Consider the following 12,507-nt stretch of genomic DNA (forward strand, 5'->3'; position numbering starts at 1 on the left):
TAATAATGCAAAGGGCATTCAATTCAACATTAAAGCTAATAATCACTCGTTACACCATCCTTGGATGATGCATCACATACTTTTGTTAAGCAAATGTTTTAACAAAAACAACAAAAAAACAAATAATTAGACCACCAACTATTAATAGAGGCAAAAGTATTGACTCTCTAGCTGATGTTAACTAATTTACAATTAGTTTATCAAGACTTAGCTAAAGTTCATATTAAAATATACACCAAAACTAACTTAGTTTCTGTTTAGTTGCGCGACGAGTTTTCCCGAAAAGATGATTGGTTTTGTAGTCAAATACAAAACCAAACATATGCTTAATAATAACCTAGAAACCTATTACTACTGCTACAAGCTTTCAACAGCCAAGAAGTATATAGATATAAATATTTGGTGGACGCTAAGAAGAAACTTCGGATCTCGATGCAGTCAGTCACATCTAAACCGTTCAATCAAGATCAAGCACAAGTTGGATTTGTTCCACACAACAATAAGTCCATGTTCTTCAACTTTTTCCACAAGCTATGACTTTTCTTCCCATCAATATTCTTCCTAGAAGAATTTCCTTCTTCTTTCCACTTAAACCTTCTAGGCTTCTCCATTTGAACATGAACTTCCAAAGCTATCCCTTCACCATTTTTCCCTTTATTCCCCATACATCCACCATTTTCTTGATTCTCTCTTCTCAAAAGTCTCTCATAATACTCCTTATTCCTCTTCTCCAAACCATGTATCTGTCCTTGAAGATCTTCAATTTTCCTATGCAAAAGATAAACTCTATGATCCTCCCTCATCTTCAACACACATTTAGCTAACTCACCGGCTTTTCTCTTGATGAAAACCGACTCGGACGCAAGTTCTTTGTTCTCTTCAACCAAAGTATTAACTCTATAACTCAAACCAGCATTCTCATTCAACAAAACAAGTCTCTCAGATTCCAAAACCTCAAGCAAACTCTTTTGCAACTCACTTTTCCTCGAAGACTCGCAATATTTCTTCTCCATGACACCAACCTCATGAACCAAAAAATCACACATAACATTCTTCATCACAAGCTCAGCTACAATTGCATCAACATCAAGTAAATTTCCCTTCATCAAAGGTAACATTTGTTGATAAGAGATTGAACTTTCGATATCCGAATCAACTTGACTCACACCACTAATAACTTCTTCTTGGTCATAGAAACCATCCTCCAATGTTGAAACTTGAGAAGAGTGTCTACTATGATGTTTATGTTTTGCAAGTGTTTGTATATAACGATCAGATAAAGTTATATAGCCATTGTACAAATCTTGCAGAAGTGAAAGTAGTTGAGGTCTCTTTTGGTAATAAGCTTCTGCTCTTTCTGCAAAAGTGTCACCTTCTTCTTCATCTTCATTTGTTCCAATAGCCAACATTTTCATCCTCTCTTCCAAATCTATACCACCATTGAAACAAAACCAAGTTCACATTTGAATTAGTATATTAGAGTATTGTGCAATAAAAATACCACATACAAAAAATAAAAACTATTTTTCTTACATGATTTACTCAAATCCATAGCTACAAAAGAATTAAAAAAAAATCACAACTTTTAAAAACACCACACATAAAAAAATCACTTTTTCTCCTACATGATATACTCAACTTCATAGCTTTCAAAACCATAAAATGAAAAGAGCTTACAATAATAACACAAGAAATAAAAAGCCCTTTTTTAGTTACCTGATTTACTCAATTCCATAGCTTCAAAACCATGAAAAAAATTGAGAACTTTTAACAATAGTACTAATGAGAGCAACAAGGGGATGTTAATATAGACTCAGATCTCAAAAGGGTTGATGAGAAATTTGAGTTTAAGAAAGTGACATATCACCAAACATTGACACAATAAAAGGGCACACTGACAAAAACCATAAATAGTTTTGGTAGTACATAAAATAAAATGTTCATATTAGCAAAATATTGATATTGAAGCAGGACAAATTTTTGAAAATTAAATTTGAATTACTTTGTGGTGTGGGCCCGTTTGTTACAGATAATTTAAAAAAAAATTAAAAGTATATTCAAAAATTTTAAAAATTATTCTTTAGAAGATTTTTAAGAAAAGCAGAAAATTTCTTGTAATTATTTATTGTGATGAAAAATCAAATTTTATTTTAAAAAAAAAAAAAAATCATCTATCTAAAAACTCATTTATAAAGGCATGGTACCATACACTACTATTGTTAAATTTGTCTCAGTTTTGGATAGAAATGTTAGCATCATGTACTACACCTGAGATGATGCATGTGCCAACTGTGGACAGAAAAGAAAAGGTTTTATTCTCTAACTTTTCAATTTTTTGATTAAAAAACCAATTAAGTTTAAGATAATAAAGTGCACATGAAACAAGGTTAAAATGGGAAATGTGTAGTTGTAACGGTTACATACACAACAAAATCCAATGTACTTTGAATTATGTTCAAATTTTGAAAAACAAACTAAAAAGTTATGGCAAAGGCCAAAGAAAAGAACAAAAGGTTGCAATGTGTGAAAGTGACAATGGATTGTTGTTTGTATTGAAGCGGAACAATGACAATGGATTTGGAATCTGATTCATATGAGATTGGAAATTTGAAAACAGATATACTAACATCATAGGGGTAGCGACCTGTCTAACAGCCGCCCATGAAAAACTTCATAATTTTAACTTTTACTTAGCACATGTTTGAATTTAATTTTTAAAATAATTAAGCTTTGTTTGGTAAGCTAGTTTATAGCGCATAATTTATAAGCTAGCTTTTAGGTTATAACGAATAAGCTAGCTGATTGAATTTGTAGTGTTTATTAAAATTAACAGTTGAACTAGCTTATAAGTATAAAATTACATAAAAAAAAATATGTTTAATTAATATTTAATTTTTTTTTTTAAGTAAGATGATAAGGGTAAAATTGGAAGAAAAAATAATAAGCTATAAGCTATAAACTCATAAGCTACTTGAAATAGCGTTTGAAAAATAAACTATAAGCTACTAAAATAAGCTATAAGCTCTTTTTTAAAAACTGTTATCCAACAAAAATTTTAGCTTATAAATTATAAGCTAGTTTATTTGTTTTCCCAAACAAAACCTTAATCGCTTAATTTTTAAGCTTGTTACTTGCAAATAGACCATGGTGTTACCAAGGAAGATATTTTTAAGCTTAAATTAAATACTCCTATATAGACCATGGTGTTTGTTATCTTGTCCTAAAGAGCATGGTCTAGCACATATTTAAAAATGCTCAAAATCTTATGGTACTAAGCACGTGGAGAGAGAAGCGCGTGGCTAAGTGGTGTGAAATGATGAAAACGTATAACAGTGAATATATTATTGATGTACGGCAATTCATTACTGTAACCAAGGAAGACATTTGACAGTTGAAAGAGACATTTCTGTATCACATACAGTATGCCTCAAATTCTTTCCTTGTTCTGTTCCTCTTTTCTTCCTTCCATCCATCCATCATCCACTAAGAATCACCGACACTCCTCAGATTAGGCGTGTCCGTATCAGACACATGTGTTCATGTCGGACACGTATCGGTGTCCATGTCCGACACCGACACTTATGATTACACTAAATTATATCATTTTTCCAAATTTTTATCGGTGTCGACGTGTCAGTATCTGTATCGTGTCTAATGTCCGTGCTTCATAGATCATGCATAATTGAACAGAAAAATGTTTCTACTTGTAAATTGGAGTAACACACAACATGCATGCATGTGACTCTATTAAATTCAGATAATTTTCTTTTTCCAATTCAGACAACCTTTATTTTTGGCTTAATTAATAAAATGGTCCCTTAAAGATATTTTTGATTTCAGATTGGTCCCTTAAAGAAAAAAAAGGTCCAAATAGGTCCCTTAAAGAAAAAAAAAATCCGAATAGGTCCCATAAAGACATCTCCGTTAATCAGTTTGGTCCCTAAAAAGAGGTCTAAATAGGACCAAACTGATTAACGGATATGTCTTTAAGGGACCTATTCGGACCTTTTTTTCTTTAAGGGACCTATTTAGACCTTTTTTTTTAAGGGACCAATATGAAAACAAAAATGTCTTTAAGGGACCATTTTATTAATTAAGCCTTTATTTTTTTATCATTTGTAATTTAATACTATAGATTTATTATATCATTGAGTTTATTTTTTAAAAAAATGTCTCCGGTTTCACTTACTACCTCCGTCCCAATATATAAGTCCCAATATATAAAAGCTACTTTGACAAAATGTATTATTCATTCATCTTGTTTTAACTGTATTTTTCTAATAACATATAAATGTAAACATTAACATATGAGATCTTGTTTGATTTGTTTTGAAGAGTATTTTTAAAATATCAAGTTTTTATAATTTTTACAAATAAACAATTAAAAATATTAGTGATCAAAGTGGTGCATTGACATACGTAATGTGATCAACCAGATCTTATATTTTGGGACGGAGGGAGTAATAAATAATCAAATTGGTCTAAAATAAATAGTGACACTTATTCGGTTCTTGAAAAACAAAAATCAATTTAGTGTTGTCAAACGGGCCAGCACGAATGGGCCGGCCCGTCAAGCCCGAATAAATCTAGGATTTGGGTCTTGAAATATTAGCCCAGCCCAAAAAATCCCGGAAAATATGGGCTTTTCGGCCCGACCCAATAAAACCCAAATCTCGTATGAGTCGGCTCCTTTTGACATCTCTACATTGAAGTAATGTTTCGACGTTCCAAGGAATCGGAATTCAAATTCTGACTAAAACAATCCTTAATCAGTTCTACTTCTCAATCGAACTACAACTCTAAATTGCACGAGGACAATACCTCATGGTTATTGCTCAAACTTCTCATCATTAGGTTGATCCTAGTCCTATTGGCTTAATCTAGAACAATTTTAAGGAACAATTTGTGTTGTATTTCCTAGAATTTGTAAGAAATTAATGAGTATTCATTCATTTACACACACTATATGATACTACTACTATTCAATTCAATTAGTAGGAAAATAAGTTTGAACTATTCAAATATCTTTGCTACCCCACATTTCAATAGTTGAAACTCAAACAAACAAGTTCATCATGAAGCAATAAATTTAGGGTACGGTAAGAAGAATTTAATACATACCAGAAATGCTGGTGAGAAGCCATGAGGGCATGTTGTTGGTGGTGATGATCTTGTCCTTAAACCCTTTTAAAGATGAAGAAAGCAACTGAGAATTTGAAATCACTTTGTCTTTGTTCATATCCATATCCATAATAATATTGGGTCCCCTCTCCATTAATATTCTTGCCTAAAAGTCCTTCTACACAAGGCAACAAAATAATGGAAGAAATGAGTAGTAACTCAATCTTTGAATGGAAACAATAAAAAGGACATGTTGCCAGAAATTATAGGGTCTTTTACATTTAAGAAGAATGGAACATGTATAGTACAAAAATAAAATCATACTGTAGATCACAACATTATGCAATTTTTTTTATCATGATCGGTTGGACAAAATCAAGTGGTGATATTTTGATTTTGTTGAAACTACAGAGTGTACGTTCACCTTAATTTTGTATTTTTCGGTAACTAACAAATTAAGTTTAGCTAAAAGTCGCATTTGAAATCATAATATTATTATTTTGATAACAAACATACGCTAAATTTGAAACTAAATCACAATATTATCGTGTTTCGGTGAGCAAAGTTCAGTTGGTGGAAGACTACAAATATGTATGGCCGGGGTTTGAATGAAGGATTCCCCCACTTCTTCGCTTTAAGGAGTGAAATTTTGATCACTACACTATTTTAAAAAATCACAATATTATCATGGTATCAAACATACACTAAATTTGAATCTAAAAGTCGCATTTGAAATTAAAAGCTACAAAATTTAAGTTAGAATCAATTATGAAACTAAAACCAATTCTAGTAGTGAGTAACATTAGTAGAAGGAGCAAAAAGACAAGTTAAACACAACAGCACAAATCTCAAAGAACAATGCACTGCAAGTAATAAAGTACTACTAGTATTCACATTGTTTGAAAATGAAAATTTGTTGCATTGTGAACATTCAGAATATACTGGACTCAGGTCCTCTTATATTTTCAAAATAAGAAAAAAAAGAATATATGCATTAATTAAAACCCTAATCCCAAGGCATTTTAAACCTAATTTTTCTAATCCAAAGAGAAAAATACCCCTTTTTTTAATTTCACTCTTTTCAAATTTTGAGTAACTAACCAGGGAATCAATTACTATCATGTGTGTGAATACTCAACAGAGAATAATACAATATACCGATCTTAAATATCAGAAAAACAACATAAGAATCATGAGAAAACCATGAAACAAAAATTCTGTTTTTGTTTTTTTGAAACAGAAAAAACAGAGTAAAAAAGATAAAAAGGTGCAAACTTTTTCAAATTAATCCATAATTTTTGAAAAACAAGACATACCCATTAAAGATCAGATACATTATAAAACGTTACAACAAACAAAATATTACATTAAACTAAATAATCTCAATCCATCATGCTTACAATCACAAAATACTCTGTTTTTTTCTCAGTAGCAAATAGCAAAAAAAAAAAAATAGCAAGATGAATAGAATAAGAGTTATTACAAAATAATAATGAATGAGAGAATAGGGGAAAAAAGAAAAAACTAACCTTGATGGTGTAGTGAAAAACAGAGAGGAGAGAGGGACGTGGTTTGATTTGAAAGAAGAAAAAGAAAGGAACTTGCCTTAGGGTAGGGTAGGGTAGGGTAGGGGTATTCAGTGATGCAGTAATGTACTGTGTGTAATGAAACAAAAACAAGTAACAACAATAGTCAAAAATAAATTACCTAAAAATCCGAGATAAGGATAGTGTTACATGGTAGTAGTAACTATAATTTGTCATTTACTACTAATTAAGGAAATTTTATATTTTTTTTTTTTGAATCAAGGAAATTTTATATTTTAAATTTAATATTTATAATTTTTCATTTACTATTTAAAGAAATTTTATATTTTTTACATTAATGATTTTTTAACTAAATATTTTTAATTTAATAATATTTTTTTTTTTTACTGAAAAAATAGATGATATATTTATTTATTCAAATTAGACTGATGAAATATAAATTCAAAGTCGATAAAAATAAAAATAATTAATTTGCCAACAAATTCACAATACATAGAATATTAGGGCCCGTTTGGTGCACACGGGATAGGATAACTGTATCATATGTCGCAATTCAGTGTTTAGTGACACAGCAGGATATAATAAGTTAATCCTGAAGCTTATCATATCTTGTTTCTCTAGTTATAATTATTATCCTGAATTTGAGTTGGGTTACCAGCAGGATAGGATAAGAAGAAAAAAAATTACTGATTTATTCTATAAAATATATTTTAAAATAAATAAAATAAAATATAAATAATAAAATAATTAATTTTTAAATATTTATGATTTTCTCACAGGGGTAATTTTGTAATTAATATATTCTAAAAAATTAAAATTTTACTAAAATTACAATATTTTAAAGTAAAATAATTATTAAAAAATTGAAAAATAGGGATATTAATTTAAATTTTATAAAAAATTAAATATAATTCTTTTGCAATAGTAGTTTTATTATTTACGTATGAGATATATCATATATTTATTTGGCTTATCTAACATGTATATATTATTGAGTTATTTATTTGATCATGATTCATATAAAAAATTAAACTTGATTATTTTCTCATGATTTTTATTTGAAATTATAAAGTTATTTGATTACTTATTTAAATTTTTTTTATAAAATTCAAAGTATTATAAAATAATTTTAAAAAAATAAAAATTGTTTTACAAAAGTAACTTTATCATTTAAATTGTTATATATCTTATCATATTATTATGAGCAAGTATGTATTAAAAACAAGATATAATAGTTATCATGTTTGTTATCCTGTGTACACCAAACACAGGATATGATAACCGATGATAACTGTTATCCTGCTGATATTTTATCTTATCATCATCCTGTTTTATATCCTATCATGTCACTATCCTATTTTGTGCACCAAACAAGCCCTTAGTACCATAAAAAGGAAAATTGCACGAGTACACAAATGAGCGGTGCTAACGCCTCTCTCGTCCAATTTGCACGACCTTAATTTTTTTTATTAAATTGGCTTCATAGTTCATAAATTAAACTAAATACTCTTTAATCGATCGATTGTTAGTTGGTCTTGTGGCGATTGATGCTAGATTTGATAGGAAGGATTACGGTTCAATCCCCGCAACTACAATCGGGAGAGATTGTAACCTATTGATGTCAGAACTAATTATCGAAATAGATTAGGCGATTCAGTGGACCGAATGCAGAAGATGAAAATAATAAAAAAATAAAAATCTTTAATTGCAAAAGTTACGCATATCTTTTCGAAACCACATGTCAACTTGTTAACAAGATAAATAATTACCTAAAAAATAAATAAAATAAATAGTAACTAGTTGGATTGATTTGGATTAAGAGAGATTTACTGATTTCTATCAAAAAATGCTGGACAAACTAAACTTTTCATTTAGAGTCAAATAAAATAAAAGAGAAGAATTAAACTGAAAAACACGTCGTGCAATTTGGACGACAACATTTATCGTGCCATTTACCATTTTCCTATATAATTTGTAGAGTTGATCTACTCAATGAGATATTTGAATTCAATGGTTGGATTGAAGAAATATAATGCTGATATCGAGTTATTAAGCGGAGTAAGTCAATGAAGACTTACTCCTGGAGTCAACAGATCCCTCCTATATATATATATATATATATATATATATATATATATATATATATATATATATATATATATATATATATATATATATATAACACAATTTATAAGTTCTATAAGTCCTAGCTCAACTGGTAAAAAATGTTGAAATTGTTAGGCTGGATGTCGTGACCCGGGTTCGAATCCAGAATCTCACAATTACATATGTAAGTTTAATTTCAGTGAATTATCACTTCATCTAAGATAAAAAAAAATAATAATAAAAAGAAAAGCATGGAAACAGAACTCAAGAATTTGTTCACTTTTTTGTTGTTGTTTACACAAAGCATATTTTATAAGTCCTAGTACGTAAAAAGAAAATAAAAGGATGAACAAAGAGAAAATCTGGTACATGAAGAGGTAAAGAAAAAAGTTAATAAGCAAGTGAACAAAGAAAAGAAGTAAAATTTGGTACGTAAGGTAGAAAAGGATGAACCCTAAAAGCAAAATAAAAAAATAAAAAAAGTTTTGGAGAGTTTGAAAAAGTGTAAGGTTTTTGGTGAGATTGTTGGAAGAGTCTATCATGTATATTTTTAACTAAAAAGTCTCACAAAATCTATAAATTTTTCATGTCAAGAGACATTTTATAAGTTCTGAGAAATCTCAATCGAATAATAGCAGATTTCATAGCCTTAAAAAAAATCTTGATTATCTTAATTAAATACCACAAGATTTATTTTGATTTTATAAATTTTTTGATTGAATACCTCAAGATTTTTTTAACATGAAAAAATCTTTTGAAATCTTAATCTAGTATACTCCTAAAACAGATTTTTTTAATCTAATCAAATAACATCGCTTCAGGATATGAAATTAAAAAAAAATAAATCACACGAGACAAAAATTGAGAGTGTTTTTTTTTTTACAATGAGCTGATGATCGAACGCATGACCTATAACATACTACTAAAACCTCTCACCACTAGATCAAACCTAATGATTTAAAATTGAGAGTGCTTCTGTTCTTGTATGTATATTTTTTTCAATATTTTTTTTTTATTTTTATATAATTTTTATTAATAGATTTTATATTATTTTGATTTTTAAAATTTATTTAATCATAAAAGAAAAATAAATTTTTTATTAAAAAATAATTTAGTTTTCTCATATACCTACTTTATTATTATATTTTTGACTAAAAATGATTTATGATACTATATGAATATTCTTATAAGGTCTCGTATATTTGGTCACTTATTTTAGACCCACTTATAATTAATTATTTTATTTATTTGTTTTTTTACGGACGAAATGACAAAATCATTAAAAACTCATACACACAAAGTGTAGTGACTGGGGTTCGAACCCCGGTTATGACGTTCAACACTAGTAATTTCGACATTTCTGTCAGTTGAGCTAGGATTTGTGGACAATTTTTTTTTGGTATAAATTTGTGGACTATTTTATTATTTAATTATATTAAAAATACAAATTATTTAATTTATTTCTCCTTCTAGTTTTTTAAAATATGTTAGAGTGATTAAATAAAGGGACCAAAATGCATGAGCTTATACAAGAATAACTTACAGTATGGTCTTCTTTTGACTGGATTCATATTATTATTTATTTATAAGCTGACTGGATTCGATTTATTTAGTAGCACTTTCCATAGACATTGACTTCTTTTTTTCTTATATAAAAACATTTTGAAATTCGTTTGACGGACAAAAAACATTTGAATTAAAGTCTTAGAGATGTTTTTTATTTTCTTTTAAATATCGATATTTTTGTTTCAAATTAATTGAATTTTGTTTTTGAAAATAAGTTTTTTTAGATTATAAGGATGAAAGTTTATTTTAAATAAAAAAAATAATGTAAGTTGTATTCTTAGGTACTTTTAAAAAAAATATTTTTTTTTGTCAAGTAGCCTTATGGCTAAAAATTTCACCGTGAATTAGTGGAGTGTCTGAGGTTCGAACCCCAATTTCTGCACATATAGTACGATGTCTCTACCAACTGAGCTAAGCTCACGAAGACAAAAAAAAACTTAATTTGGATAAAAAATGTTTAATAGTTATACTAAATTTATTTTGTCTTCATGAAAATTTTAACCCCACTTTTTTTGGGAAACTTTTATTTTAAGAAAAATGTTTTATTTCTAAGAATAAAATTGTAACAAACATGATAATATATATTTGGCTAAATTGTAGTTTTTGCGCCTTAAATTTCACAAACTTATAATTTTGACCCCTAATTTTTAAAATAACACTTTTTTGCCATTATGTTTACTTCTTTTACAAAATGTCAATTTTGATTAAGTCAACATTGATATGGCAAGTCACTTAAGTGATTAAGCTGCATAATCAACTTCTTTTACCATCTAATAAATAACAAAAAATAAAAAATAATTAAACAAAAATGAATGGAAGGAAAGGAAAGTCACTTGATTCACACCGTCAAAATCTCAAAATTGAGTGGGATCATTCTCACTTTGATAAGCAATTGTGTGTCATTTTACCTGAGATTAAGGAATTAATTTCCCAGACGAACTTTTCTGCATTGCTCTGGTTTAGGCAGTCATATTTTTTGTCTGAAAAACTTGCTTTTAATTCTATTGTTCATACTATGATTTCAAGAAGTTGTGTAAGTCAGTTTTTGTTGCAAACTTGCAATTAAGGATTGGAGCCGAGTGTGTTGCAAATTGTGTGTTGTGTGTAACTCAAATATTATTTACATTATTTAGTTATTTGAAGCATTTATTTTGGACAGATTTGTTGGGGTTGATTGTAATGTAACTCCCACATTGCTAATGAAGGAAAAAAGATCAAAAAAATTATATTTGAGAGGTCTCACATTGCTTAGAAAAGTAAAGAGTGGAGGAGCTCAATGTTACATAAAGAGACCTCAAGTTCATTGTTTCAACACACCAAGCAGTAGCACTTGTAAACGCTTTAAGTTTATATTTGTGTCTTTTTTCTTTTCTCTAAATGTCCCGGGGCATAAGGTGGTTGAGAGTGAAGTTTATATATTGTAACAATTTTCACGGTGTTTATTCTTTGGTTGTCGGTTTAGACAACGACCGTGGTTTTTCTCCGATTTTGAAGTTTCCACGTTATATTCTTATGTTGTTGATTGCATTCTTTTATTTTCTCGATGCTTGTTTTTCCCAACAAGATCATAAGATTAAATAATCTTGTTCGTCTCACCTCCACAGGAGTTACCACCATCATTACCACCATATGAATGATTTTGAGGGTGTGAGCATTCATGTACAATCTAACTACAAGAGAATCATCAACATCAATAATTTATGCATAAATTGAAGTGTGAGCATTCTTTCTGGTCAGAGCTTTACAACAAACTGTTTTGACTTTTACAAACTTGGAGATAACTTTTTTTTTTTTTTTTTTAAGCAAAAGGCCTGCAGATGGCAAGCCACTGCAACACCGGAAATAGATTAAAAGGAAATTAAAAGATAGAACATACAACTACTGGGGGGACAGAGACCTGACCCAGTCTAACCACACAAACAACCCAAAAAGGAAATTACAAACAATCCGATTGCAACAAAAGTGGTTTAAAACCAACCAACCAACCTTAACAAGTATGAAACAAAACAGAAGCAATCTCACACCCACCACAGGTACTACCTAGCGGATCCGCGCACGAATCTGAAACCAGAATAGCAAAAAAATATGTTACTTAATTCACAATTCAGTTTACTACTGAAAATTTAGTCATGTTACTTTCAATATTGAGAAGCTATCTCAATTCATG

At 29.0% G+C, this 12,507-nt stretch overlaps 1 protein-coding gene across 4 annotated transcripts; it reads right to left on the bottom strand.

Annotated features, from left to right (window-relative positions):
• LOC123910151 (kinase-interacting family protein-like) lies at positions 1-6,784 on the bottom strand. Of its 4 annotated transcripts, none has more exons than XM_045961205.1 (3): positions 6,651-6,784; positions 5,122-5,299; positions 1-1,429 (listed from the first exon to the last, which is right to left on the bottom strand). In XM_045961205.1, the coding sequence occupies exons 2-3, from the start codon at positions 5,273-5,275 to the stop codon at positions 468-470; spliced, it is 1,116 nt and encodes a 371-aa protein (XP_045817161.1). In that variant the 5' UTR covers positions 5,276-5,299; positions 6,651-6,784; the 3' UTR covers positions 1-467. The 4 variants fall into 4 exon arrangements, with proteins under 4 accessions (XP_045817161.1, XP_045817162.1, XP_045817163.1 ...); XM_045961206.1 differs by lacking the exon at positions 6,651-6,784 and adding an exon at positions 6,522-6,587; XM_045961207.1 differs by lacking the exon at positions 6,651-6,784 and adding an exon at positions 6,438-6,453.
• Positions 6,785-12,507: the final 5,723 nt, after the last annotated feature.

The sequence above is a fragment of the Trifolium pratense genome, linkage group LG2 (assembly GCF_020283565.1).
Source record: "Trifolium pratense cultivar HEN17-A07 linkage group LG2, ARS_RC_1.1, whole genome shotgun sequence".
Taxonomy (NCBI): domain Eukaryota; kingdom Viridiplantae; phylum Streptophyta; class Magnoliopsida; order Fabales; family Fabaceae; genus Trifolium; species Trifolium pratense.